At 57.6% G+C, this 27,516-nt stretch overlaps 3 protein-coding genes across 12 annotated transcripts in view; 2 read left to right on the top strand and 1 right to left on the bottom strand.

Moving 5' to 3' along the window:
* The window catches only part of SUN1 (Sad1 and UNC84 domain containing 1), a 54,409-nt gene extending 48,142 nt beyond the window's left edge, over positions 1 to 6,267 (top strand). For all 6 annotated transcript variants that reach the window (XM_060078359.1, XM_060078362.1, XM_060078360.1 and 3 more), the window contains 3 exons: positions 1,938 to 2,105; positions 3,965 to 4,057; positions 4,454 to 6,267. In XM_060078359.1, the coding sequence (XP_059934342.1) occupies positions 1,938 to 2,105; positions 3,965 to 4,057; positions 4,454 to 4,567 (375 nt within the window). In that variant the 3' untranslated portion in view covers positions 4,568 to 6,267. The remainder of the gene's footprint in view (positions 1 to 1,937; positions 2,106 to 3,964; positions 4,058 to 4,453) is intronic.
* A 594-nt stretch (positions 6,268 to 6,861) lies between these two features.
* Positions 6,862 to 21,750, top strand: GET4 (guided entry of tail-anchored proteins factor 4). 2 transcript variants are annotated; one of them, XM_060078518.1, is made up of 9 exons: positions 6,862 to 7,098; positions 11,670 to 11,748; positions 12,006 to 12,087; positions 12,484 to 12,633; positions 14,770 to 14,908; positions 16,194 to 16,334; positions 16,583 to 16,658; positions 16,789 to 16,861; positions 21,465 to 21,750. In XM_060078518.1, exons 1-9 carry the CDS (start codon positions 6,944 to 6,946, stop codon positions 21,548 to 21,550), a joined length of 981 nt encoding a protein of 326 aa, XP_059934501.1. In that variant the 5' UTR covers positions 6,862 to 6,943; the 3' UTR covers positions 21,551 to 21,750. The 2 variants fall into 2 exon arrangements, with proteins under 2 accessions (XP_059934501.1, XP_059934502.1); XM_060078519.1 differs by lacking the exon at positions 6,862 to 7,098 and adding an exon at positions 7,234 to 7,889.
* Positions 17,955 to 27,516, bottom strand: part of ADAP1 (ArfGAP with dual PH domains 1) — a 73,154-nt gene continuing 63,592 nt past the window's right edge. Inside the window, exons 7-11 of one of the 4 annotated variants that reach the window (XM_060078514.1) lie at positions 25,703 to 25,786; positions 25,368 to 25,430; positions 24,873 to 24,944; positions 24,460 to 24,680; positions 17,955 to 24,369 (exon numbers count right to left, since the gene is read on the bottom strand). In XM_060078514.1, coding sequence (XP_059934497.1) covers positions 24,207 to 24,369; positions 24,460 to 24,680; positions 24,873 to 24,944; positions 25,368 to 25,430; positions 25,703 to 25,786 — 603 coding nt within the window. In that variant the 3' untranslated portion in view covers positions 17,955 to 24,206. Of the gene's footprint in view, positions 24,370 to 24,451; positions 24,681 to 24,872; positions 24,945 to 25,367; positions 25,431 to 25,702; positions 25,787 to 27,516 lie in introns of all 4 variants that reach the window. The other 3 variants (XM_060078515.1, XM_060078516.1, XM_060078517.1) reach the window with 3 other exon arrangements.

The raw sequence follows: 27,516 nt of genomic DNA, 5'->3' as shown, positions 1-27,516 counted from the left end.
GGAGCGTGCGGACCCTCAGTCTACAGCTCAGGGGATCTGCATCAAGCGGACACGTCTGTGGACCCAGGAGCACAGTCCCAGCACTTCTAGGTCCCCTATTGCCCCCTCTCACCTCAAAGGTGACTTCCGATGCCATCTGTTGGTTCTGCTTGTGTTTGATTGGTGCAGGCGAGGCCGCCTATCCTGTCCTGTGTCTGGCTTCACCCATTTCTCTGGGGTGTCGCTCACCGTCAGAGCTGGAGCGCCTTCCACGAGGAGGTCGTGTGTCGCACTTCCTCGGTGTTTCAGGAGGTGGAACGGGTGGAGACGCGCAGGTGCCGTCAGGAGGATCCCCTCTCCCTCTGCACGTCACACCCACGGCTGCTCGGGACCAGAGGGCCCTGTCCTCTGGTGCCTTCTGCAGAGGCGCTGGGCGCCCTGCTGCTGCAGGGCCTCCCTTCACCGCCCGGGCTATGTCCAGGCAGGACTGAGGGACAGAGAGAGGCAGCGCTCAGAGGCATCCACCGGACCTCGGTGCTAACGCTGAGGACAATTTTTGAAGGAAGTTCCAGTGAATCCCTCTGTGTGAACCATGCACACAGTAGCCGTCTCTCACTTAAAAAGCACAAATCCGATCTCAGAGTTGGGAGTTGAGTTGAGCATCCAGTCAGGGTCAGTGAACCTCACGTTTTGGGTCCTCCAGTCCCATCCTAGTGGCCGTCTTGTCCTTGGGGGCCGCCCGGCTTGGCTTTTGTCGTCTGAGCTGCTTGGACTGACCGCATCGCCCTTGGCCCCAAGCTGCAGGGCTGTCCCAGAGGTCGAAGGGCTCCAGAGTCTCGACGTTCCACAGCAGGTCCACAGCCTTGTCCCTGGGCTGCAGGTTGGGTCTGGAGCTTAGGTAGCGGCCGGTACCTAGGTGCTGGGTGGATGTGAAGGGGCAAGTGGAGGCAGGCCTGCTGGGAACATCCTCTCAGGAGAACCGCATGGCTCCCTGGATGGGAGAGTTGAGACTGAGGGACTGTGAGTCATAGGTGAGGGGCTGCTCACAGGAAGCCAGTCTGCAGAGGATCCAGGACTGGCCCCTCCGCTGCGGCTCAGATCCAGGCCTGTCTGAGAGGGCACAGCCTGGCTCACCCCAGAGGAGTCTGGCAGCCTCTGCAGGCGGGAGGGCTGTGCCAAGGGCCCGAGCCCCTCACGCAGGTGGGCAGCGGCGTGTTTGGAGGGGCAGGAGACGCACGCATGGCATCGGGATGAACGGGGAGTGGGGGCCCACATCGTCCTGGCCTCTGAAGACATGCGGCTCTACCGACTTGACCAAGCCCTGGCGTGGGCTTGTGGCTCCTCTGTTGCTGTTAAAAGTGCTGTCACGATGAGTGTGCGCCGCCTCTGCATCTCGTGCCTGTGCCCACACGCACTCGGCTGGAGGTGGCTCTCCAGTCAGTCAGAGGGTAGCCGCATACGCCGATGCTTGGGCTTTTGCCCAGCGCTGCTTCCCTCGGCGATGGTGTCAGTGTGCAAGAGTGCGCGTCCTCACAGCGTGCACAGCAGATTTTGTTCGGTTCAGGGTTATTGGCAATCTGTGAGATGAGACATGGTGGCACCACGTCATTTAAATTCGTAATTTCTTGTTTTCTGTAGGGCAGCGCATCTTTTCCTGTCTGAGGACCGCCGAGAGTTGTGTTTCTCTGAGATGTGTGTGCCGCCCTTTCTCTTTAAGGTTCTGGCTGACTCAGCACTTGCCTCACACTGCACACAGTGGCCCTTTGGGATTAAGTCACAAATGCCTTGCCTTACATCGTCTTTTGATGTTGCTCACAACCATTTCTTACTAGCAGAAATTCCATTCCCCGCCCCCCCCGCCCGATGTTAACCAGTTTTTTCTCTTACTGCTCCTGTTTTTCGAGTGGTTAAGAGCTTGTTCAGGTATTGGGTTCTAGTGTTTATTGCCTTTTCCCCAGCCTGACGTCTATCCAGGCAACTGCTGGGCGTTCCGAGGCTCCCAGGGGTTCCTCGTGGTGAGGCTGTCGATGAAGATCCACCCGACCGCCTTCGCCCTGGAGCACATACCAAAGACCCTGTCACCCACGGGGAACATCACCAGCGCCCCCAAGGACTTCGCGGTCTACGTGAGTGCACCCAGTCCCGGGGCGGCCCCTCCTCACCCCGTCTGGGAATCTCCTGGAGACGAGCCCTGTGAAGGCTGGGGACTTGAGTATATTACCGGTGCCGCTGCCCTCCCCTCTGCCCACTGACCTCTGAGTAGCCAATAAATGTGGAGGGAGACGTTCCAGGGCTTCCCCAGGGAGGGAGGCTTGGGGCGCAGGGGGACGACAACAACCCGGCTGTGGGAGGACTGGCCTCTCATCTGCTTGGCCGTAAAGTCTGTTCTGACAACACCATGAGGCTGAATGTACAGAATGGAATGAGGACGTTGGGAAAAGAACATCCAGAATCCCAGCACCTACAGAAGTCACCATTAACACTGGTATTTTCCCTTAAAAAGTGCAGTTGAGGGACTTCCCTGGCCGTCCAGTGGTTAAGACTCCGCGCTTCCACCGCAGGGGGCACGGGTTCAATCCCTGGTTGGGGAACTAAGATCTCGCGTGCCGAAAAAGAAGTGCAGTTGAGACAATACCATTCATAAAATTTCACTTCCTGCCTTAAAGAAACAAATTGACCGTTAAGTATTTGTCCATGGCAGTGAACTTTATTGTACCAGTTTCAGGTGTACAGACAGCAGCATCTGACATCTGAATACGTTAGAGCATCACCACCCGTCACCCACGCTGGACCCCTTGCCCTGCTCACCCACAGGGTGTGAAGTGATCTTCACACACTTCTTTAAAGAGCAGCACCGAGTGCCCTTGTCCATGTCCCCAGTTCGCCGTGTTGACTACTAGTTCAACTCCCCACGTTTCAGGATAAGCCTCTTCACTGTTTGGTGATCCTTCAGGCTAGACACTCAGGTGGCGTTATGTTTCAGGGGTTCGAAGGGGGCCTTTGATTCATCGCACCATACGCATTGTTAGTATGAGAAGCGTTCCTTATCTTGTAGTTCCCTTTCTAATTGAGTCCTCTTTTTTCTAAATCTCTGCTAATTTGATAGATCTTATTTTAATCTACATTTCTATGTATTTCACATGCATGTTTCATTTTTTGTAGATTCTGGTTTTGTTTCTATTCATTTATCTTTTGGTATCTTAGTTTCCTTATGAATATTCGAGCTTTCTAATATAAAAATATTAATCATGTGTTATTCTGTTACAGATATACTTCCCACTGTCAGTCTTAATTTTGTGTTTAGTTACACCTGCTCATTACCTGTAATTTCTTCCATGGCATTTTTGTACCTAGAAAGTCCTTTTCCTTTATGAAACACATTCAAATTAGTCACCTGTACTTCCTCCTGGTTACTTTTTAATTGTGGGAAAATACACAGAACATAAAACTTCCCATCTTAACTGTTTTTAAGTGTGCATGCAGTTCAGGGGCATCAAGTACATTCACACTGTTGCACAGCCATCACCACTGTCATCTCCAGAATGCTTGTCATCTTCCCAAACTGAGACTCTGTCCCTGTTAAACACTGTCTCCTGTCCCCCAGCTCCCCAGCACCCGTCCTCCTCCTCTTGGCTGTGTGAGTTGACCTCCTTGGGGCCCCACACTCTGCTGACCTGTTCTCTTTTCCCCAGGCTCATCACGTGCCCCTGGGTTTCCACTTGGGAGCGTGGAGGGCTACAGTGGGCCACGTGGGTGTCGAGTGTGTTCTGCTACATGTTAGCTTGCCCTCTCCCAGCCTCAGTTTTCCTGATCTGTATAATGGGAGGAGTAATGCCTACCTCACGGGCTTTGTGATCTGCGAGAAGCCCTTAATAAAATGCCCAGCACACAGAGGGCCTTACTTTAATGGAACAGTAATTTCCCTCTCCCAGTTACCTCACTAACCGTTTTTCCTTTATTTAGTGACTAGATGGTTTTGTTTCAGGGATTAGAAAATGAGTATCAAGAAGAAGGGCAGCTCCTGGGACAGTTTACCTACGATCAGGAAGGGGAGTCACTACAGACGTTCCCCGCCCCGGTAAGGGTCCCTGCGCTTCACACAGGCTTCAGGCTCCCGGGTCTCCTCACTGCTGCCTGCGTCCACAGGACCTGTCAGCACTCACAGAGATGCCCACAGGGTGTGAGGGCCAACTTCTGAGAAAGTGGACCTGAGCTTCCTAGCTTTTCTGTTCCTGAATGAGCCTTTTTAGTATATAATTTGTTCTGCATAAACGTGTCACAGGTGATGAGTTCTCAAGAGTTTCACCTGAACTTTGTGTGCTGTGACAGATGATCCAGTTCACGTTAAAAGCTTAATCTCCAACTTGGCTGTTTAATCTCAGATCTCTTACCTGGGGAAGTGATTGGGCTTGGTGGTAGTAATATGAAGTAAGTGTGTTTTGTTTTTGTCTTTTTTTCCCCTCCTGAATTGCAGAAAAGACCAGAAAAAGCTTTCCAAATAGTGGAACTTCGGATTTTTTCTAACTGGGGCCATCCCGAATACACGTGTCTGTACCGGTTCAGAGTTCACGGAGAGCCCATCAAGTAAAGAGACATTCACTGTTCGTGTACATTTTGTATATACGGGGCAGCCTGGAACACTGGAATCCTTCATGGACACGGGCACACAGAGAGCAGGATAATGTCACCCCTGAAATAAACGCACTGACTACCAGCAGGACTTGGGCGTGGAAGCGATAAATGCTGACACCCAGCTTGCTGTTCTGTCCACGGGAAACACTGCATGTTGACTGCTTGGGCTCAGAGACCCGCTAGCTACAGGTGGTCTCTGTGGAAATTCATTTGAATGTATGGTTCACAAAGACACTTACTTTTGGCCTGGGGGATTTGTTTTTGAACATAAAACTCTTTGTGTTTGCTTGACATCAGGAACAAAGCAAAGGAAGTTAAAAGGTTTGGAGTGTTCTTGAAGCCTTGACAGCGGCCTTCACTGGCCCTTTTAAAGGACCTTTTGGGGCAGATATGTGTTCAACCCAGCACACGTTTCTTTCAGGGAAGAACAGTGTCACCAAAGTTCAGAGTTCTGAACTCCCTTTCTTTAGGGTGAGATTCTCCTCTATTCGGCACCAGTAGTTCTTTCAAGTCACCAGGTGGGGAAGTAATGAAAATGGGTTTTCCTGCCTAGTTTGCTCCCACTTCTGAGAACGATTTTCCGTCAGGTCTTGGCGTGTGAACATCCATTCAGGAGCCCTGGAGAGTTTCCCTTTGCAGGTTGAAGTGGGTCTGCTTCGAAAGGGGATGGTCTGGATCTACACAAACATGTAAATAGAGTTCTCAGGTCTCCACTAGGCTCATCCCATCAGATTTTCCCTGCAGTTTTACTTCACACTATGAATAGGAACCAAGAAATCCAATCTTTTGGATATGTTCAGGTTTTGTTTTGAATTTTTCTGGAAAAGCAAACACTAACATGCTCGAAGTCTTTCAGAGGCTTATGCTTTTATTCCACTGATGGTTGTTAAAGGAGATTGTCCAGTGTGGCAAATTCATAAAACCAGGACATTTGGTGATTAGGTTTTCTTACAGCAGCACTTTGTACTGGCTCTGGTTGGGATTTGCCTTTTATTACAGCTGTTGGCCATTCTCTCTCAATTCCTGTGAGACTTGCTTTGGTTATAATTAGTATTTAATATTTAGACTATTTTACTGAGCAGACTTTATAAATGAGATATCTGCAAGGCACTTAAAGTGTTACAGATGTTTTACCTTAAAAATTATTTAAGTTTTATTGGGTTAAGACAGTCTTTTGGTGTACCATAAATGTTGTATTTTCAGAAAAAGATAAAATGATGGTGCTGACTGGTTTTCTGAAGAGTTTTATGTATATTGCACAACAGTCCTCAGATATACAAAAACTACATAAACTAGCATTTTTTTCACTCTTGTTAGAATTGAAACTAATGCCTATGCAGTTAAGTTGGGTAAAACGTATACAGATGTTTCATATATTACAGGATACATATATAGATCAAAATTTCCTATATAAAACTAAATTTGGGAGATGGGGTGGAAATATTTTGAATATTAATTTATTTTTAAAGATGAGAGATAGGACTTTGTGCAATGTATTTTTGTAAATGCTTTTCAAAATATTTGTCATTGGTAGAGCTTCTTTCGCTGCCACCAAATTGGTAAGATGCTATCGAAACGTTTAAATAAAGAGTTTTAATTTTTAAAAAAATGCATGTGATATTTCAGATGAACAATAAACTGTGTTTCTTTTCTGTACCTGCTTTGTCTCTGCCCCGGGCGGGGAGGGGAACACAGCGCGTGGAGCGGCCCCTCCCAGGACCCCTCTGGGCCGGGAGCGCGTCCGGCACGCGTTGTCGGACCGCCGGACTCAGAGACGCGTGCGTCCCCGCCGTGCGCGCCCCGCTCGCGGGCGTGTCTCCACGCTTCCACACGAACCACTTACGAGAGAAGAGCGGCGAGTTTGAGTCTCGGACGTCGGGGCGAGCGCTGATCCCGAGCGCCCGAGTGGGAAAGCTGCCCCGAGACCCCGAGCCGCCGGCATACCCGCAAATTATTTATTGTAAAGTCTAAATACCTCAGCGGCCTCAGTTACAGCAAGGACCACCCCGAGCCTGAGCTGCATTTTCCCGACCGCCTGCCCGCCCTCGTAGCGCTAGCTCCGCCCCCCGGAGTCACGTGCCGCCCTCAGCCGCGCCCCCGCGGTCGTCGTCTGCAGGCCGCGCCTTCACTCTCCGGAGCCCCGCCCTTTGATCGTGTGCCCGCCTTCCCCGGGCTGCGCAGGCCCGCCCCTCAGTCACGTGGCCGCCCGCGCACCGCCCGCGGCTCCTCGTGAGCCACCGTAGAGGGCTTCGGGCGGCCGCCGGGACGGAAGCCGCGAGGCGCCGCCGACCGCGCCTGCGACAGCGTCAACCCTGCGCGGAACGCCGGCCCGATGGCGGCGGCGGCGGCGATGGCCGAGCAGGAGAGCGCCCGGAACGGCGCCCGCAACCGCGGCGGCGTCCAGCGCGTGGAGGGCAAGCTGCGTGCCAGCGTCGAGAAGGGCGACTATTATGAGGCGCACCAGATGTACCGGACCCTCTTCTTCAGGTAGCCACTGCGCCGCGGCCGCCGCCTTCCAGGGCTTTCCGCCCGGCCGCCGAGTCTGGTGCCCCGCCCCCGGCCGCCTCCCATTGGCCGCGGCGCGCCTCCCCGCGCCCCCATTGGCCCGTGCCGCTGCCCGTCGCCTGGGCGGTGGGAGCAGGGGCCGTGCGGCGGCCGGGGGCGGGCTGTGGCCCGGGAGCGAGACCCAGGACCCCGACCCAGAACCGTGACCGAGACCCCAGACTCCGCCCAGACTCTGGACTCAGACGCAGACCGAGACCCCAGACCCAGCCCGGACTCTGGAAGCCGACGCAGGCCGAGACCCCAGACCCGGCCCAGATTCTGGACTCCGACCCAAACCCGTGGCCGAGACCCCAGACCCAACGCAGACCCCTGATCAAGACCCCAGACCCGGCCCAGACTCCGGATCCCGCCCCAAACCCCTGACCCGCCCCAGACTCCGGACCCAGACCCAAAGCCCTGGCCGAGACCCCAGACTCCGGACCCAGACACGAACCCCGGACGCAGACTCCGGACCCCAGTCCCCGGCCCAGATCGCCCTCCCCCTCCCCCGCCCCGACCCGAGCGCCTTTGGGTTTGAAGCCCCAGCTCCGAGTTCCACGGTTTTCCTGCCTCTGGGAGTCCCGTCGCGAGGCTGTAAACATCTTTCTCCTCTTGTTGTGTAGCCCTTGCTCACCCGGGTGTCTTGTTACTAAACCAGCTGTTCCCATAAAGCCGGTATTTTTGTTGTACCTGCGCTGCCCGCTGGCCACGTGCGGCAGTTGAGCTTCTGAAATGTGAGTCCCTAACGGCCTGGGCGGTGAGGGTAAAAACGCGGCCTTCAAAGACTTAGCGCAGAGAAAATGTCAGGTAATTAGTTAGGAACCTTCAACTCTTGATCGCACGTTGAAGTGATGCTTGAATGTATTGGATTAAATAAAATGTCTTTTTTTAGTGTGGCCTTAGGAATTTAGGTTTTCTTAAACCTAGCTCAGTTTTCTTTTGGACTGCAGTGTGTCACACCGTTTCTGCTGTCATGCAGCTACTGCTATAGTTTTTTAGTTCTTACATGTGTAAGGCAATCCTGTATATTACACACGTTCTGTTAGCCTTCGGGTTTCTTGCCAGAAAACATTTGAGACACTCGTTAGCATTTAAAGATAGTTTTAGAGGATTTAATCTGTTCTGTGGAATGCTTTTTCGTTCTAAACTGCTGCAGAACAGCAAATATTTTGCTATGATATCTAAAGGCAGTCATGCCTGCCTTACACCATTTAGGCCTAGATTAAAATTTTTTCTTTAAATAGCAAGTTGAATCAATATTTTGGCAACTCTGGCAGTACTTCCTGCTTTGGTTGTAGTTGGGTTTAGACGTAATGCTTCGTGTCCCAGACCGAGTTCGAGCTCTGTCGCCAGAGGACCAGGTAGGGGTGAGTTGATTGTTCTTCACGGGATGAGCCAAAGATGTAAGTAGGCTTTAAGGTCTGTAACGTCGAGCTTTCGGCCTGGCAGCTTAGCCAATCAGATCTGTGTGATGGGGAGCTTTCATAGCGCTCAAGATTTGTCGTGGTGCTTGCTTTTCTTGGGGACTTTTATATAAAGTATTTGCCCCAGTGACTAGTCAGCAAAACTGGATCTTCCCAAAGATAAACATGGTGTTCCTTGTTTTGAGTCAGTTCTGCAGTTGCTGCTGTACCAGGAACGTGATTGTTGATTAGCTTTGAAGAATCCAGTCTCTGTGCCCAGAGTGTGCTTTGTGGTGACGTGGGGACAGATGCAGGCTGTCCACCAGCCCGGCCTTGACCTGGGTTCGCCTTCTCCCTCTGCTCTGTGACCTGTGATCCAGGACAAATTGTTGAATCTCTTCTCTGAGCCTTGGCTTCCTCTTTGATCTTTTAGGGGTTCCTACACTTCTTCAGAACTCCTGAGAAGTAAGTGGTCTCCTGTGGCCTCTTTGGGGGCTGCGGTGGACTCAGGCACGGTAGCAGTTGTGGCCGCCCGGGGGCCCAGCTGAATAGGCCTGGAGTTGTCCCTGTCTCTGCTGGTACTGTCCACGTTCAGACCTGCGATTGCAGCCCTGGTTTAGAGCTCTGCACGGGGGCCCTGAGAAGTCAGCTTCGCTCTTTTGATGTCTTTCTATAAATAAGTGCTTTTAAGTTGTTCATATAAAATGTAAAACTTGATGGATTTTGACATACGTACACACCCAAGAAATTATCAATCAAGGTACTGAAAATACCCATCATCCCCAAAAGCTTTCTCATCTGCCTTTACAGTGATTTTTTCACCACCTGCCCCCAGGTACCCACTGATCTGTCATGGTAGATGGGTTTGCATTTTCTGGAATTTTATGTAAGTAGAATTGTATAGTATGGTCCTCTTTTTATTTGGCTTTTTGAATTCCCCCAGCATGATCATTTCAAGATTCACCTTTATGTGTATCATTAGTTAATTTTTATTGTTGAGTGGTGTTCCATTGTATGGGTGGACTGTAGTTTACCCATTCACCTGTTGCATAAGTTCACCAATCTGTGCTATTTGAATTCACTTACACTGTGTCTCCCAGCAGTTTGAGGAGGGGGAGGAGGAACTGGGCAGCCCGGGAGGTTGGACTTATGGGGGGTCGGTGCCGCCGCCCGGGGCAGGAGCCAATGGTTCTGAGAGAGGCCGAGCTCCGTCTCCTCGAAGGTGCGGGCGCCCAGGGTGCTCCCTTGTCTCTTCAGCCTTCTCTCTGCGGGGACGGGAGAGGGTCCGTTTTCCGGGTCCGTTTTCCAGGCCTGAGGGGTTGTTGGTACTTTGGTGACTGCTCTGTAGGGTGGCCTGTGGCCTGGAGGGGCCTCTGCACCCGCCAGGATTTAACTGTGAAAGGGGCCTCACTGCCCAGGGGCCTTCCTGAGATGAGTGTCGATCGTGGATGTTTTGTGTCTTAAATCAAATGAAGAAGTTTTTTGAAAGAGGAACTTCAAACCTGTGTTCTCAACCACCTGGGGGTAGGATGGAGCGCCTGGGAGAGGGCGTGGGGTGGACACTGCGTCTGCGTCGTTAGTGTTAACGCTTGTGTCTATGCTCTGCTTTAAAAAAAATGCAAAATGAACGACTGCACGGACGCAGTGCGGGGGGGGGTGGGTGGCTGCGGTGGGGGAGGGGCGCCGGTGCTCTGAGCCCCCAGGCCTCGGTGGCACCCCGTCCCCTCCAGCTCGGGCACCGGGAAGCCACATCCGCCCTTCCCAGGGCTCTGCGGTGCTCAGGGTGCCTGTCACTGCTGCGGGGTTTCCAGCGTTCCTGGACCTGCGGCGGGCAGCTCCAGGCCCCCTCCTGCGGGGCAGGGCTGCCCAGGGCTGTACGGCTCCGGTCACTGGGGGAGCCGCCCCAGGAATCCAACCTGCCTGCCTCTCGGGGCTCCGCTCCCTCCCCAACTTTCTAGGCATTCATCTCTTGCTGTGCCTGGGGAGGAGAGTCCGGAGCCCTGTCGCGTCCCCAGAGCCGAGACGGGCTGCGTGACTGTCCCCTAGGAGGCGTGCCCGCCGTACAAATGTCTGTGCCGGTGGTGGCGCGAGGGCTTATTTTTCCAGAAGCCCCCGTTCCGTGCCCACGCCCCCAGGTGCCCCGGTCTGCCCCTCGGGGTGCGGGATTCTCCTCCTGGTCCACCCCGGGTGCTGACCGGGATGAGGCTGCTGCTCCCGAGCCTGGTGCGGAAAAGTCCTTTTCTGTGGTTGGTCCCGGCCTGAGCCTCGGGCCGCTAGCCAGAGGGCAGCGGGGCTCCCCGGCTCCGGCTCCGGCTCCGTCTCCGTCTCTGACTCCGCTTGTCTGGGCCGGGACGCAGGTCTGACCGGCTGGGCGGGTTTCCTTCCTGATCGTCCCTGAGAGGAACGTGCAGCCAGTGGGCTCGGTGTCCTGCACTCAGCTCGGGCCTGGCCCTGCCCCCCTGAACGTGTCTCACTTGTCTTGGACGGAGCATTCTTTCTGTCCCGTGTGTGCCGAGTTGCCTGTCAGGCTCTCGTCCGTCTGCAGTTCGGGAAGCCGGCTTTTCCCAGCTTCCGTCCCTGGTGAGAAACGTTCCAGGTGGAAAGTGGTCGGGGTGGAGCGGGCAGCAAAGGGGGCAGCCCGGCAGGCCCTAGGCCCCAGCACGTGGCCCTCGCCCGGTTCTCGCTGCCCCTCACCACAGCCAGGCCTGTGCTTGAAGCTGGAGGTGGCCCCTGGCCCCTCGCTGCTGAGACCCCTGCCCAGCTGCAGGGAGGCTTTGCTTCTGGCCCGTTTGGGTGGAGAGAGTGCCTGGCACACTGTCATCAGACGGCGCTGCTGCTGCCGCGGGGCGCCTCGTGGGCGGGAGGGCTGGGCCATGGGCACCCAGCGCCGAGCCTGGACAGACGGGGATCGGGGGCAGCTCCGGGAGGTGCCCTCGGGACCCGAAGCCCAGCTCCGCTCCGTTCTCAGCGGAGGAGTATGTGGGGCGGGTGCTCGCTTCCTACTCGGATGCCGAATCTTTGGGATCTGATCTCCGAAACCAACCCCGTGAGTCTGGGTGGTCGTGCTCCGGCGGCCTGTGCGATCCCGGACCTGGTCTTCTCTCCGTGCAGGTACATGGCCCAGAGCAAGCACGCCGAGGCCCGCGAGCTCATGTGCTCAGGAGCCCTGCTGTTCTTCAGCCACGGCCAGGTGAGACGTCTGCCCGGGGACAGGGTTGGCATGGGGTGTCCAGGGAGAGGCCTGGTGGGCAGCCTGGGCCGAGCGCCCCCGTGTTCCAGCACCGGTGTGGGGCCCGAGGGCTAGTGGCCTTGGTGCTCAGAACCATCTCTTAGGCGCAGTCGGTCGCCGGTTTCTAAACCAGAAACCAGAGCCACTGCCCAGCCCCGTCTTCTGAAAACGGGCCAAAGCCTCGCGTCCCCCTGACAGTTCTTTTGTATGTTTTATAGCAAAACAGTGCGGCTGATTTGTCCATGCTGGTCCTGGAGTCGCTGGAGAAGGCGGAGATCGAGGTGGTCGAGGAGCTGCTGGGTGAGACGGAGTGGACGCGCGTGCCGCTGCCACATCGCCCGCTGTTCCCCCCCCAAAGCACCCAGCCTCCCTGGCGCGCGGTGGGTGCCACGTGGTCTGGAGCCCCTGCCCCATTGGGCGAGCCCTTCTGCGAGCCGCCCGGCCGGGGAGGCGCGCGCGGATCCCCGCTGGGGCGGCCCCGCTCTCTTCTCCCCGACACAGGCTCAGCCGTGGGGAGGCACCACGGTGAGGACGGTTGGGGTGGCCCCAGGACCCCCCCCCCGGTGTGCCTGCCGCTTCTCCGCTTTCTTTCAACGTGAAACAGTTGTTTTTAATTAATTCCTGTGAGACGCACAATACAGAGCAGAAGCAGCCGCGGGTTCCTCTGGGTCAGGCGTGTGTGGGTGTCGTTTGCAGAAAGTCTGGCCAAGCTGTTCAGTCTGATGGATCCCAACTCCCCGGAGCGAGTGGCGTTTGTGTCTCGAGCCCTGAAGTGGTCCAGTGGGGGGTCCGGGAAGCTGGGCCACCCCCGGCTCCACCAGCTGCTGGCCCTCACCCTGTGGAAAGGTAGGCCGTGGGTGGGCGGGGGCTCCTGCGGGCAGGTGGGCCAGGGAACAGGCGGCCCTTCTGATGCTCTCGGGCCGCTGCTGGCGGGGTCCGTTTGGATCAATTAAAATCACCTGCGCTGCTGGCGGGGGTGGCGCCGCCCTGGCTGAGTGTGAACACCTGCTGCGCTCGGGTGGGCGGGGCGTTCCCTTTCAAGGAGCTTCCGCTCCCCTGCCGGCCACCCGCTCCCCCGCGCTGGGGCCTCCTTCCGGGACGTCCTTCCCCCGGTCCTTCCCCCGCCGCAGGCGTTCTGCCAGCACTTCTCTTGTAAGTGAGCGTTTGCGGGGGGCTGTTCAGTCCACGAGAGGGGGTCGTGTCCCGGGCTCAGGCAGGGGAAGGGGAGCGGCCTGAGTCGCTCTTGGGCGGGTGTGAGGGGGTTGTGCCGCCTGGGGCCTCGCGTGGCGGCCGTGTGCGGAGCTCATCCGCGTGGTGGTCAAGGCGTCTGGGCCCCACCGGCCAGGTCAGCTCTGTGTCTCGTCCTCACGGGCCGTCACCTGGGTGGGGTCAGGCGGAGGAACGGCGACCTTGGGCAGGTGCCGCGGGCCCGACCTCGTCTGAGGCTGTGGGAATTTGGAAGGTCTAGATGCTGTGTGGTCTAGACCTCTGGACGCTCGTGCTGGGGCTCTGTCGACGGGTCCGTTCAGCCAGCAGCCGCCCTCCGCACTGCCTCGTCGGCCGGGCTGGCCACCTGCAGCATCAGCGCCTCGATTCACACCCGCCTCACTCAGCCTGTGTGCCAAGGTGCCAGGCAGAGCTGGAGGGGGTCTGTGGGACCCGTGTTCGTGGGACCGGCGCCTGGCTTGAAGCAGGGAGTGTGGCACCTGCTCAGTGGCTGAAGAGCTGCTCAGAGGCCTCGCTGGGGTCGAGAGCTGTTAAGCTCTCGTATAGTTAACGTTAAATGTTTGAACCTCAAGACCCAGGCATCTTAAGGTGTCGCGTCAGGAACAGATAGCAAGTGAGGCCCAGCGGGCCCCCGTGCCTGGGGGAGGCTGTGCTGAGGGGTGTCTGCAGGCCCCCGGCGGTGGGCAGCCTCCGAGCAGGCGTGTGGTGTGGCCCGGGGCCCGCCATGCTGTGCAGGGCGCTGTGGGAGACCTGCCTGCTCTCGGTGTCCCCGCTCCGCTGGGGTCTCGCGCAGGCGACTCTCCGGGGCTTGAGGGCGCCTAGTGACCTGCCGGATTTCTCTTCTCACGTGGAGGCTCTAAAACCAAAAGGTCGCTCTTGGGGTTTGAGGGAGAGGAGACCAACAAAACACGGTACCACACAGAGCAGGCTCTTCCCTGAAGTCGCCCTGCAGTGCTGGGAGCTGATGCTGGGGGGCAGTGGTGATCTGGGGGTGCCCAGGTGGTAGGAGAGTGCTGGTGGACGGTGGAAGAAGGCCCAGCCTGGGAGGCGTGCCCTCTGTCCGGAAGGAGAGGGAGCCAGTGCGGCGTGTGAGTGGGAACTGGGGCGCTGCCCCGGAGCTGGGTCTCTGCCTCAGCACCACTGCCCCCGGGCGTCCTTCCTGCGCTGCAGGGGAGCTAGGTGCCAGAAGCACCCCCAGCTGTGACGGCTCACACCGGCTCCAGACCTTTCCCTGTGTCTGGAGTAGGGGTCGAGTCGCTCTGGGTGAGAGCCATCGGCGTGGAGGGTGAATCCAAGGGGGAGGAGGGGCTGTGTGAGTCCAGGTGAAACTGGGGAGGTTGGGAGTTTGGTCGCTTTTTAAGAAAACAGACCATTAGAACCCACTTAGAGCTCAGTAGCCGGTTTAGAGTCAAAGGCTCAGAACAGCAGAGCATCAGAGGAAGCCCGTCCCTGGAGAGCCGGCCTCCAGCCCCATCCTAGTTCCTTGTCAGAGCGGCAGACTCGGGGCGGAGGGGGCCGCTGGGCTCTGTCGTGCACACAGCGCACGGGCGGGAGGTGGGTTCTGCCCCGGGGCCTGACGCCGCCTCCCGACCAGCTCCCAGGTGACCCCGATTCGAGTGGGGACGGCCTGGCCTCTGCTGCGGACACAGCCCAGGTGGAAATCAGTGCGGCAATGACGCAGGACCGCCCTCCTCCCTGCCTGCGGGGCGGGGGGAGGAAGGGCGCTCACAGCTGCCCCCTTGCCTGCCTCCGCAGAACAGAACTACTGCGAGTCCCGGTACCACTTCCTGCACTCCAGCGACGGGGAGGGCTGTGCCAACATGCTGGTGGAGTACTCCACGGCCCGGGGCTTCCGCAGCGAGGTGGACATGTTCGTGGCCCAGGCTGTCCTCCAGTAGGTACCCGCTTGCTGTCCGGCCCTTGCGTCCATGGCCTCCTGGGGTCCAGGGCTGGCCTCTGGTTGAGCCTCGCGTGAGGACAGGCCTGAAGTCACTCAGTGTCCCACACGCAGCTCACATCCCCCAGTGTGACCCTGCTGCTGACCTCCGGGCACCCCAGACGTGCCCCTCAGCTCCCCTAGGCCGACTTGTAGCGTTTCCATTGGCGGTAGAAGTACTTTCTGTGCTTTGAATTAGCGTTTTGTTGCCATTGATTTTCTATTTTCCCCATTATCTATCACGTTTGGGGGCGGTGGTTAGTGTTGTGCAACCATTTTTTTTAGGACACATACATTTACCAAATTTTCAGCCTCCTGGGATGTGAAGGACGTGTGCGTCACAGCCTTTGTTCAAAGGCCGTTTGCCTTCCCAGGTGTTTTGTGCATCCAGACACAGTGATGGGGGTGTTGCCCGCCCGCTCCCCACCTCAGCTCTGTGTCTCTGCCCCGCTGTCCTGGTTGGGCCGCCTCCTCTTTTGTTTTCTTTCGACAATTTATTTTGAAAATACTGAAACACAGCAGAGTCGCCAGAGGCGTGAGCATCCTGTTGGGCTCACACAGCCGGGAGCCCACGTTGGGTGACCTGGGGCCTGACCTCCCGTCCCAGGGGACCATGTGTTTGTCCCACTGTGTGTCTGTCGATGAGATTACTCCCTCCCAGAAAAGCACTTGGATCTGGTGGCCGGCCTTGGGATGGGGTGTGTCCCATGAGTTGGGGTGGACGGGGAGCTTCCGAGCGCCGACATGTCACCACTTGTTGCTGAATCTGCGACTTTGAAAACGAAACCTGCCTAAAATCCAGAACTCGCTGGCCCCGGCTGTGGCATGTGGTACCAGTGTTTCCTCTGGCATGAGCCCGTTCTCGTCCATCTGTCTCTGTCAAGGGCGTGCACCACAGTAAAGTCCGGCCGTGGACACGTCCTCCACGGGGCGGAAACAGGAGCCGGGGCAGCCTCTGGGCCACCGTGCTCTTGCGGGTAGACAGGTGTGGGACAGGCTCAGGGAGCCCCGCCGCCTCCTGGATCTGCTGACCTTGAGCACGTCACCTTCTCAAGTTAGTTCTCCCTGGCCGTAAACCTTGGGACTCCCTGGGGTGGCTGGTCCACGCGAGGGGCCTGGCTGGTGCCCTCCGTGTATGGCATGGGGGCATGGGCCACACGGGGCCCTCTGGGCAGGCGCTTGTAGAAACCCGTTTCCTCCTTCTCCGGTCAGGTGTGCCCACTCACTGGGATGTTATTTCCAGGTTTCTCTGTTTAAAAAACAAAAGCAGCGCGTCAGTGGTGTTCACGACGTACACACGGAAACATCCGTCCATCGAGAGCGGCCCTCCCTTCGTGCAGCCCCTGCTCAACTTCATCTGGTTTCTGCTGCTGGCCGTCGATGGGTGAGCGTGCGCGTGTGTGTGTGTGTGTGTGTGTGTGTGTGTGTGTGTGTGTGTGTGTGTGTGTGTGTGTGTGTGTGTAGAGGCATGTGGGTGAGGCATGTGCTTGTGTGGAGGGGCGTAGACGTGTACGTGGAAGCACGCAGACGTGTGGGTGAGCATGCGTGTGGGGGGGGTGGAGTCTTGTGGTTTCTGTCCTTGTCCTTGGTCTTGCGTGGGCGTCGGCTATGCTGTGCTCTGTCCTGTTCCAGGGGGAAGCTGACGGTCTTCACGGTGCTGTGTGAGCAGTACCAGCCGTCCCTCCGGCGGGACCCCATGTACAACGAGGTGAGGGGCGGGGGGAAGCTCCGCGGCTCCGGGCAAACGCTGGAGGGGGAGGTGGAGAGAAGCTGTGCGTGGGGTCTGCGTGCAGCCTCCGGCTCAGCGTCCTCCGCGACCACACCTGTGCCTCTTCCAGTACCTCGACAGGATAGGACAGCTCTTCTTCGGCGTGCCGCCCAAGCAGACGTCTTCCTACGGAGGCTTGCTAGGTGAGGGGCTCATGGGTTGGGGGGCTCATAGTGGGGGCTTGTGGGTGAGGCCCAGAGCGTGGTGTGCCGGCCGGGGGAGCGGAGCAAGCAGGGGCCTGGAGCGGGGCCCGGTGCCAGCAGGAGGGTTGCGGGCTCCTAGCTGTTTCCCTCTGCGTGTTCCCCAAGCAGAGCTCGTACGGCCCCCGATGAATAATCGTCCCCTGGGGTCCCTCTCCGTTGGCCACAGAATCGAAGCCAGATTTCTTTTTTTTTGTGGTAAAATACACGACATACAATTCCCCACCTTAACCGTGCTTAAGTACGCAGGACAGTTGTGTGAAGTACATGCACATTGTTTTGCAACGGATCTCCAGAACCTTCCGTCTTCCCAAACTGAGACTCTGCCCCCATTAAACACTGGCTCCCAGTCCCCACCCCTATTTTCTGTCTCTCTGAACCTCCAGGGACCTCACATAAGTGGAATCACACAGTGTCCTCCTGTGCCGGCATATTGTCACTGTCAGGTTCAACCCTGTTGTAGCAGGTGCCAGGATTTCCTTCCTTTTTAAGGCTGATTCATGTTCCATCGTGTGGATAAGACTGCATCTTCAGTGGACACCTGGGTTCTTCCACCTTTGGCTGCTGTGAATGTGGGTGTGCAAGTTATCTCCTTAAGGTCTTGCTTTCAGTGCTTCTGGGACACCCAGAAGCAGAATTGCTGGATCTGTTTAATTTTTTGAGGAATCGCCACACTGTTTTCCCACAGCAGCTGCTCCCACAGCAGAGGGCACAGGGGTCCCAGTTCCTCTACGTTCTTGCCAGCTGTTGCTGTTTTCTGGTCTTTTCGACAGGAGTCATCTTATTAACGGGTCTGAGGTGGTGTCTCTGTTTTGATTGTCCTGATTTGCATTTCCCTAGTGGCTAAGCACGTTGCGTATCTTTCGCGTGCTTATTGGCCATTTGTGTGTATGCCTGTTCGTGTCATTTGCTTATTTTTGAATCATGTTGGTTGTTTTACAAGTTCTCTACGCTGGGTATTAATTCCCTCCCAGATATATGATTTGCAAATATTTTCTCCCGTTCTGTGGGTTGCCTTCTTTATTTTTTTTTAAAGACTTTATTTTTTTAAAGCAGTTATAGATTCACAGCAAAGTTAAGAGGACGGTACAGAGATTTCGCATAAATACCCCTTCCCCGCCCCAGGTGCGGCCTCCCCATTATCAGCATCCCCCAGTAGATGGTACCTTTATTATGGGTGAACCTGCACTGACATGTCATTATCACCCAAAGTCCAACATATCGATACATAAATTAGGGTTCGTTTTTGGTGTTTACGTTCTGTGGGTTTGGACAAATGTGTGATGACGTGTATCCGCCGTTACAGTATTGTGCGGAGTCGTTGTGGGCCCTAAAAAATTCTGTGTGTTCCACCTGTTCCTCCTCCCCTCCCTTGTTGCCTTTTTACTCCCTGGAGTGTCTTTTGACGCACAAACTATTTTACTGTCCATGAAGTCTAATTGGTCTATTTTCCTTTTGTTGCTTCTGCCTTTGGTGTCATTTCCAAATCCAGTGTGACAGAACTTTTGCCCTGTGGTTTCTTCTAAGAGTGTTATTATTTTAGGTCTTCCATTTAGGTCCTTGATCCATTTTGAGGTGTTTTTTTTATGTGGTGTTTTACTTATAGAAGGGTCCAGCTTCATTCTTTGGCATGTGGATTTCCAGTTTTCCCAGCACCAGTTGTTGAAAAGACTGTCCTTTCCCCATCAAGTGGGCACAGAACCCTTGTCAAAAATCATTTGACCATATATGTGAGGGTTCATTTCTGGGCTCTGTATTCCATTGGTCGATATCTGTCTCTATGCCAGGACCACACTCTTTTGATGACTATAGCTTGGTAGTAAATTTTGAAATGAGAAAGTGTGAGACTTCCAGCTTTGTTTGTTCTTTTTCAAGATTGCTTTGGCTATTTGAGTCCCCTGAGATTCCATATGAATTTTAGGATGGGTTTTTCTATTTCTGCAAAAAAATATTTGGGGGATTTGAGATTTCATTCAATCTGTACATTGCTTTGGGTAGTATGACATTTTAACAATATTAAGTCTTTTAGTCTAGGAATATGGGATGTTTGCATTCATTTATGTCTTTAATTTCTTTCAGGAATTTTTTAAAGTTTTTTGATCGTACAATTTTTCACCTCTTTGGTTAAGCTAATTACTAAGTCTTTTATTCTTTTTGATGCTATTGTAAATGGAATTGTTTCTGTAACTAAGTTATTTTGTAGACTTTTCAGAAATTTTTACAAGTAAAATCATACCACTTGCAAGCGGATAATTTTACTACCTTTTTTCAACTTGGAATTCTTTTCTTTCTTTTTCTTGCCTAATTGCTCTGGCTAGAACTTCAGGTTCAGTTGACCCTTGAACAACATGGAGCTTAGGGGGGGTGCTGATTCCCTGCACGGTTGAAAATTGGCATATTAACTTACAGTTGGCCCATCATATCTGCGGATTCAACCAACTGCGGACTAGGTAGTACTTTAGTATGTATATAGAAAAAATGCACGGTAAGTGGGCCCGTACAGTGCAAACCCGTGTTGTTCAGGGGTCACCTGTACCATGTTGAACACAAGTGGTGGGGGCAGCATCCTTGCCTTGTTCCTGATCTCAGAGGAAGAGCTTGGAATCTGTCACTGCTGAGTGTGATGTCTGCTGTGGGTTGTTGTATATGCCTTTTATTACATCATAATATGAGATGGTTTCCTTATGTTCTTTCTTGGTGAGTGTTTTTATGAAAGAGTGTTGAATTTGTCAAATGCTTTTTGTGCATCATTTGAGGTGATCATTGGTTTTTTTTTCCTTCACTCTGTTGTGGTGTAACATGTTGATTGATTTTCACATGCTGAGCCATCTTCGCATTCCAGGAACAGATCCCACTTGGTCATGGTGTCTGATTCTCTCACTGTGCTGCTGAATTCGGTTTGCTAGTATTTTGTTGAGGATTTTTGCATCAGTGTTCATAAGGGATATTGCGCTGTAGTTGTTTTTCCTCATAGTGTCTTTTCTGGGTTTGGTATTGGAAGGATGGGTGGTACTAATTCAGGAGCTTCCGCAGTGAAGCCGTGAGGTTCAAGGTTTTTCTTTGTTGGGAGAGATTACACAGTCCCCTTACTCATTAGAGTCTCTTCAGAGTATGTATTTCTTTGTGCTTCAGTCTTGGTAGGTGCTGGTGGCCAGATGGCTGACCCTGCCTCTCAAGGCCAGGCCACCTCTCCGTGTCCTGCCCGTTCTTCTGACGCAGCCTCGGGGCTCCGAGACCACTTGAGTCCTAATCGGACTCCTGCCCTCCAGCAGGGTGGGGACCAGTGTAGTCCTGCACTTAGAAGTGGGTTTTGCCATCCTTAATGTTTTAAGTTTTATTTTTGAATAGGTACAGCTTGTCTCACAGAGTCCAGACGTGCAGGCTCATACCCAGCCCTGCCACTGTCCCATGGTGACTTGCAGGCCAGGCAGTGCTAGGTTTCCTTAGCTTCCTTCCAGGGGGCACTTTGCAGACCTGCAGACGGCCTGCAGCGGCAGGACCAGTGGGGCTGGCCCCTCGGCGCTTGGTCACGCTGCTCTGACGTGCTGTTGCTCTTGGCCCTGCTCATGGGGCTCTCCTTGGGGGAGGGTGGAATGAGCGGTGGTCGTTCTCATGGCCATCGTCAAACTGGGCTCCGTGGAAAGGCCTTCCTGCCTCCCAGATTAGTTTAAACGCTGTTTCCCCTTAAATACAAGTTGGACTTCTTACCTGTAAACTGGGTCTGTCTGGAGTTTTAGTGGAAGGTGTGGGGGGCCACTTTCCTTCTCCAGGCTCTCATGTCACGGCGGCCACTTGTCTCGGTGGCTGTGTCCTGTCCTGCCCACACCTCGGGCTTCTGCAGCGTCTGTCCGTCCTCAGTCATGGTGACATTTTAGCATGTTCAGTCTCGGGCTGCTGTGACTGTCAGCTACGCACTGCGTTCCCGTCTGACTCTCTGCGTTTCCCCACAGAACTTCCAACCGCAGCGGCGCCAGGTGCGGTGACTGGGCCAAGTTCACTGCAGCTCGAGGAGGGTTTTACCCTGAGGGCACTGCTTGCCCTTTGTTTGTTGTTCCCCTTTGCGAGTTGGTTTAGGGCACTTCTTAAACTTTGCTTTTCTGTTGACATGATAGTTCTTTGGATAAAAATTAGGTAAAAAGGAAAAGTGTCCATCTTGACAAGACCCACAGCAGTCAACGTTGTTACGTGTAGCCTTCGGAACTGTAATATCTGACTGACTTCTGTGTCACTTGAGAGTTTAACGTGGGAGTGAGTTACCTGCTGCTCGGCCACCCGTGATCCTCCCGGGCCCATCCTGGCGGCTGTGCAGTGTCCCCTCGATGGGCACCTGGGTCTTCTCCCCTTGCGGCCCCAGCAGGATCCCTGCATCTCTGGCGCAGCAGACACATTTCTGTGGAGAGACCCCCCCGGATGGGGCTCCGGGGTTGAGCCGCTATAGTCTTGCCAGGCCCGGGTCACGGCGCCATGGGAGGAGGGGGCGTCCGGGGGGTCGGGCAGCGGGTGAGGTGCGGCCGTGGCCATGACAGCGCCGTGCACCTCCTTCCAGGGAACCTTCTGAGCAGCCTAATGGGCTCCTCAGAGCAGGAGGGCGAGGACAGTCAGGACGACAGCAGCCCCATTGAGCTCGACTGACGCCCGCGGACCTGCAGGACTCAGCCTGGACCGCGGCGGGTGCGGCTCCCGACGCAGGTCCAGACCTCGGGCTCCGGCCGAGGCCGAGGGGCCGCACGTTGGGTGTTGTGGGGCTGCCGGGGCCGTGCTGGCCAGGCCGCCGTGTACCTTGAGATGACCCCAATAAAAAGCACAGGCCCTGCCGCGCCTCCTCTCCCGGCCCTTGTGTCTGGTTTGCTTGGGGAGGGCCCTGTCGCACGCAGCGGGGGTGCCGTGCCCCTCAGGCGGGGCGGGGGTGGCCTGGCACGTGTCCTGGGGAGTGCCTGGGCGGCTGCTCCATGCCACACCCCAGGAGCTGCAGCCGAGCGGCCAGCTGTTCGGAATGGTGTCTCGTCTGGGAGGCTGCAGGACCGTCCACCACCGCGGGGCAGTGTTCATTGTCTCCGGGTGACCGACTCCTGTGACCTGATGTCTAGGTTGTAACCGAATGATCGGCCCCGGAACGAGCAGGTCTGTCCCTCCTCACTGATGTGTGGCAGATGCCCCAGGATAGTTACAAAATGGGAAACACTTTTATTTTTTCACAATTATAAGAGTTGTAGAGTAATACCCAGTGATCATGCATGGGAAGGAACGGAATACACACTTTTATTTACTGTAAAAATGGAATTCAAAGGAAGGTTGCTGTTCGTGTTGAGTTTAAATAAACCCTTTCTACTGGGCTTGGCAGCACTCGTCCTTTCTGAGCCCCTGGGGCTGGTCGTGGCCTGGGCGCCCCCCGTGAGGGGCATGGGCACCGTGACCGGTGTTTTCCAGTTCCGTCCGCAGTGTGTCCTTGGTGGGCGGCAGCAAGTAGCCAGTGTTGAGAGTGGTGTGATTTTAGATGTAAATATACAGTGTTTTATTTCAATCTGCAGAAACCCCATCTGTGGACAGGTGAGGCCTCACAGGCTCCTCAAGCAGCCTGTGGGGCTGGGGGCGCCCTGTGGTCTCAGCGCTGAGTGGGACACGTCGTGCTCTTGTCGCAGGTGGGCCACCTTTGTCTGCGACTCCCCCACTTCTGTGCAGGGGCTGCCCAAGCCTGCGCCAGCCTCGGGCCTGGTGTGGACCATACGGGTCCTGCCTTATCTGAGAAATTCTTCCCACCGGTCATGCAGCTGTTCAGGGTGTTTTGTCGTTTCTCTGGAGTTTTCTGGGTAGAGCATGTGGGTGTGCACACGCTCAGACCCAAGTGCACAGACCTCACACTGGTGCTGAGTGGGCACCTGAGCTCCCAGGGCCCGAGGCCGAGTCCATGAGGGCACGTGGCTGGGTGGCCCTGCATGGTCAGGAAGGCCTAGGGGAGCCCGGGCTCTCGCTCCTGACCCGGGGCTGCTCTTCTGCCTCGTCTGGAAGACAGTGGACCTGGGTTCTCAGGGAAAGGGGGACCCTGCGGCACCGCGTGGGGCAGGAGGGGTTTAGGGGAGAAAGGGGCCGCGGCCCTGGGTGAGCCCGTAGCTGTTCTCACCCTCGGCCCAGCCATCCTGGGGGCCCCTGACCCGGCAGCCTTAGCTGGGCCCCCACTGCCAGGGGAGGGGGGGGCTTGTGCTCCCCCTTTTACCCTGCAGTCCCTGCTCAGAATCCAGGTGCACGATGGGTCTGAGCTGTGGGCGCTCGCTCAGATGAGAGGGGAGACGATGGGGGCTCGGAGGAAAGGTGCCTTCCCTCATCCCCTGGGTGTCGCCCACAGCCAGGCCAAGGCCCTTGGGTGCCCCTCTCCTGGCTGGCAGGTCCTCCTGGGGGCCAGAGCCCCCACTTTATTCCAAGATGTGACATGGGGGGGGACACCCTGGCTCAGGGCCCCTCTCCTGGTCCCAACAGCTGGACCAGAGCTCCCCTGGGAGCACGTCTCAGCCACACAGGACGCCACCCAGATAACCCAGCAGGTGACACCCTCAACTACACACTGATTTCCTGGGGAGACGGGACCCCCATGCACGTCCTGCCCCCAAGTTCACCACCACACAGGGTTCCTTCCCTCCCTCACCTCCTCCCCCAGGTATGTTCTCACAGATGTCACCCATCCCCCCAGGGCACCCGGGGAGAGGCACGGTGGTGGTAACCACCGCGAGTGGCACGCTGGGGTCCGGGCAGCAACCTGGCCCGGGCCTCCATCCTCCAAAGGGTTCGCAGACCGTGAGGGCAGGCGGAGGGCAGGTCGTGTCGGCGCTGAGTCTGGAGCCGGTGTGGGAAGGACCCAGGCTGGGGGCGGGGGTGGGTGCAGCCAGCCCTGTGGCCCAGGCCCAGGGGGCTCCAGCCGTCAGGGCCTCTGGCTCCCGGGACCCCCGCGGACACGCAGGTCGGCTTGCTGAGGGAGCCAGGGCCCTGTCTGCCACTCCAGCCCCCGGGACCCCACAGCTGACAGCGGATGTTAATAAATACTTGTTGGAGGTTGGGGGGAGTGAGGGGACACGGCGGGGTGGGGGCATGCAGGCGGGCCCTCTGTCCCCGCAGCCCAGCCTCCTCGTCAGGGGTGGGGTCCCGCGGAGGTGGGGGGCGGCAGCTGGGGGGCCTCAGAGGAGGCGGTCTGGCGGGCGGGAGATGAGTGGGGGGCCGTGGGCGTCACACCAGGGGCAGAGGCCCGGCGGGGTCGGGCCGGGCCGGGCCGGCTCCCAGCGGCGTTCCAGAGAAACGGGTCCTAGCGGCTCAAGCTCAGGCCCCACCTGGCCACATTGGGGGCTGCCGAGTCCCTCCTTCCGCCGGCCGCTGCCACCACCTCACCTGCCACGTCTGGCGAGTCCGGAGTCCTCAGGCCTCCAGGACCGTCTCGTGCTAGGGTTTGTGCTTGAAGTGGGCTTCCACTGGAAAAGGGACAGGGTCCCAACCGGTCAGGGCCGCTTGGGGCCATGGGACTGGGGCCCCAGGCCGTCCCGCCCACCTCACCTGCGTACTCCTGGGGCAGCATGGGCCTGTCCACCACCTTCCGGAAGGCCTCCATCCACGCCCGCTGCTCCGACTCCGTTTCGCAGGCTAGTAGGAACCGGCGCTCTGGCGTGACGATGGTGATGCCGTGCGGCCAGTGGTGGCCCTGGGTAGACGGCGGGAGCCCGTCCAGCACTGTGTAGCCGCTCTCCCTGCTGCCGATGAAGACCTCCCCGCGGGCGAAGGCGTCCTGGGTGGGGGGACCGGGCTGAGCGCTGCTCAGAGCTGCGTGCGGCCCCCAGGCCCGGCCCCTCCTTGCCAGCCGGGCCCGTCATCTCCAGCTCACCCAGCAAAAATGCTGGTCGGCGCCTCCCAGGCAGGCGGGTGACCCAGGAGGGCACGTCCACACCACGGGGGCCCTGGGGCCGCGGCCCATCCTTACCAGGGGGTCCTTGAAGTACATGAGCCGCCGGTCGTCCATAGTGAACCAGCGCTTGCGGAAGCCTTCCGTCTGCTGGGGGTCGAGGGCGCCACTGGTCGGCCCGAGGCAGGCCCTGCCCCCACTGCCTGCCCCCCTTCCCCCAGGGCAGGGCCGCCGGCACGTCCACTGTCCTTCCGCGCATGCCCGCGGGGCCCTAGCTGGGCTGTGGGACCGCCTGGGTCCTGGGATCCGAGTCCCCCATGTCTGCCCCCATCCCCCACGTGGCAGGGACCTGGTGGTGCACAGGGACACGTGGTGGGGCGGGGCCAGGGCAGGGCTCGGAGCTGGCTGGGGCTGGACCCAGAGCCCCGAGTCAGCGGAGCCCGCGCTCTCGCAAAGCACTGGAGGAGGGGGGTGGCGAGTGTCACTGGCTGGCTGGCGCTGCTGGCACGCCCCCGCCCCAGGATATGACCTCAGAGTGCGGCCTGGGCATCTGGGGTTGCAGGTCAGACCCACCTTGGGCCCCGTCTTCTCCATGTAGCCTTCCTGAAGGTAGTTCCTGGACAGCTTCGGCACCAGCTAGGGCAGAACCACTTGGGCTGGGCCCTGGGAGCCCCTCCCCAGCTGCCCCCCTCCCGTCCCGCCCTTTCCCCCCTCCCCCTCCCAGCGAAGCTAAAACACCCCGGAACGAAGCAGAACTACTGTGGTCTCCAGGGGCCTCCGGCCAGTCAGCAGCGGGGGGTCTCGGGGGGGGGTTGTCCACGTGGGCCCTGGGTCAGCTCCCAATCCCGTCCCAGCCTGGGGCGCATGGCCCCCGACCCGGGTCGAAGGTAGCAGCAGCAGCCACTCACGTCTGCGTCGCTGGCCCCTGGGAAGGCCACCTGCAGGTAGTGGAATCGAGCAGCACGGAGCGCGTTGAACCAGTCCACCATCTCCTGGGGGTCAGAGGCTGGGTGTGGGCTGTGGCCCCAGGGCTCCTGCACACCCGCCCCATCCCTCAGCGCCTGGGCCTGCTCGGGGGACACACCCGGGGTGGCCGGGGAGGACAGGGAAGGCTCCAGCGCGGCCGGACGCCCAGGCAGCAGGAGCGGGCCGCGCCACCGACAGCCACCTCAGGACAGGCAGGGACAGCGGGTGCGGGGCTGCCGTCCAAGCTGCCCCCAAGCCCTGACGCTGCTTCGGGCACCGGGCGGTCTCTTATCCTCTCAGATCGTTCTACCTTTATGACCTGCTACCTCTAGCCTATGGGGGAGGCCCGTCTATTTATAAACCCACCCAGAGCTGCCACCTCCCCGCCACCGCCACCGAGGGAAGGAGGGCAGAGCTGTTCCCGGAGGCCGGCCCTGGCCGCACGGGGGGGCGCAGGGTCCGGCTCCCCAGGCCGAAGCGTCGCAGCCCAGGTGCTGCCACCCCGTCCCTCCCACCCCAGGCCCAGCGCCCGTCCTGGGGCCGGCCCACCCCCCCGGCCTTCTGTGCCCTCTCATTCCTCCTGGCTGCCATGCTCGCTGCCCCAGGGCCCCCCCGCCCACCCCTCGTCCCCGCCACAGGCTCCCCCATCTCCCCCCCATCCCTCCCATCCCTCCCCCCAGGCCGAGGTCTCCCCCAACCCTGGATGGACCGAACGTCCGCTCTCCCTGCGGACACCTGGACAGACGGTGCTCCTCCCTGGTCTCCAGGTCCCCTGGGTCCTGCAGTGTCACCCCGACGCCCACCTCCAGCCGCACCTGAGGCCCCACTCACCTCCCTGCCCACCTCCGTGCTCTGTCCCTCCTGCCTCGGCGCACGGGACCCCCAGCCCAGCCCACACAATCCAGGCTGCGACATACCCTCTGGGCACTGCCAGGGAGCCCTGCTCAGGCCTGGTGCCCCCCAGCCCCATTCCAGCGCACCAAGTCCCTCTGGTCCCTTCCCTGCCCGGTCCCTACCACTGCCCCCCGCTCGTCTCAGGACCTCCCTTGACTCACGGAAACCAGAGGGATCGTCCAGAAATTCAAGTTGGGCTGCAACACCCTCCCCCCACTGCATCTCCAGTATAGACAGACATCTGCAGGGTCGGGTCAGCCCCCTCAGCAGGACCACCGCGTGCTGTCCCCCACCCCTTCCTCTTCTCCTTTCCCCCATCCTCAGCAGAGTCTCAGCCATGGGGCCTTTGCACGCACGGCCGTTTCCTCCTCCTGGACCGTGTCCTCACCCCTCGGGACATCACTTGTTCTCTCACTCTTCCCAGCACTCGGCGCATTTGGGGTTTTAAAGCCGCCCGTCTGATATACTCTCTGTCTCTCCTGCCAGACTCTGCTCTCACTCACCAAGGACAGAGCCACGTCAAACAGGCTCAGCTGCACCTACGCACAGGCAGAGCGGGTGCCCACAACCCTCTGGGGACTCGGGCCAGGACAGCAGCCCACTGCTCGTGCAGAAAGCCTCTGGGCTCCCAGCACCTACCCTCTGCCTTCCCTGGGCTCAGCCTCCCCACAAGGAAAGTGAAGGTAGAGGCTTCTGGGTAAAACTGAAGACTTACTCACGTTCCTTGAGTCAGCTTCCCTCCCAAAACCTGTTAGTACTGCATAAGGGATTGTTTTTTCGAGGCTTAACCCCATGAGATGGTGAGAACAGTCACAAAGTGCCAGGAGCTGGCAGACAGGTGGAGGGGTGATCCAAGACAGCT

Source organism: Mesoplodon densirostris, chromosome 16 (genome assembly GCF_025265405.1).
Source record: "Mesoplodon densirostris isolate mMesDen1 chromosome 16, mMesDen1 primary haplotype, whole genome shotgun sequence".
Taxonomy (NCBI): domain Eukaryota; kingdom Metazoa; phylum Chordata; class Mammalia; order Artiodactyla; family Ziphiidae; genus Mesoplodon; species Mesoplodon densirostris.
This window is presented reverse-complemented; position numbering and strand designations above follow the sequence as displayed.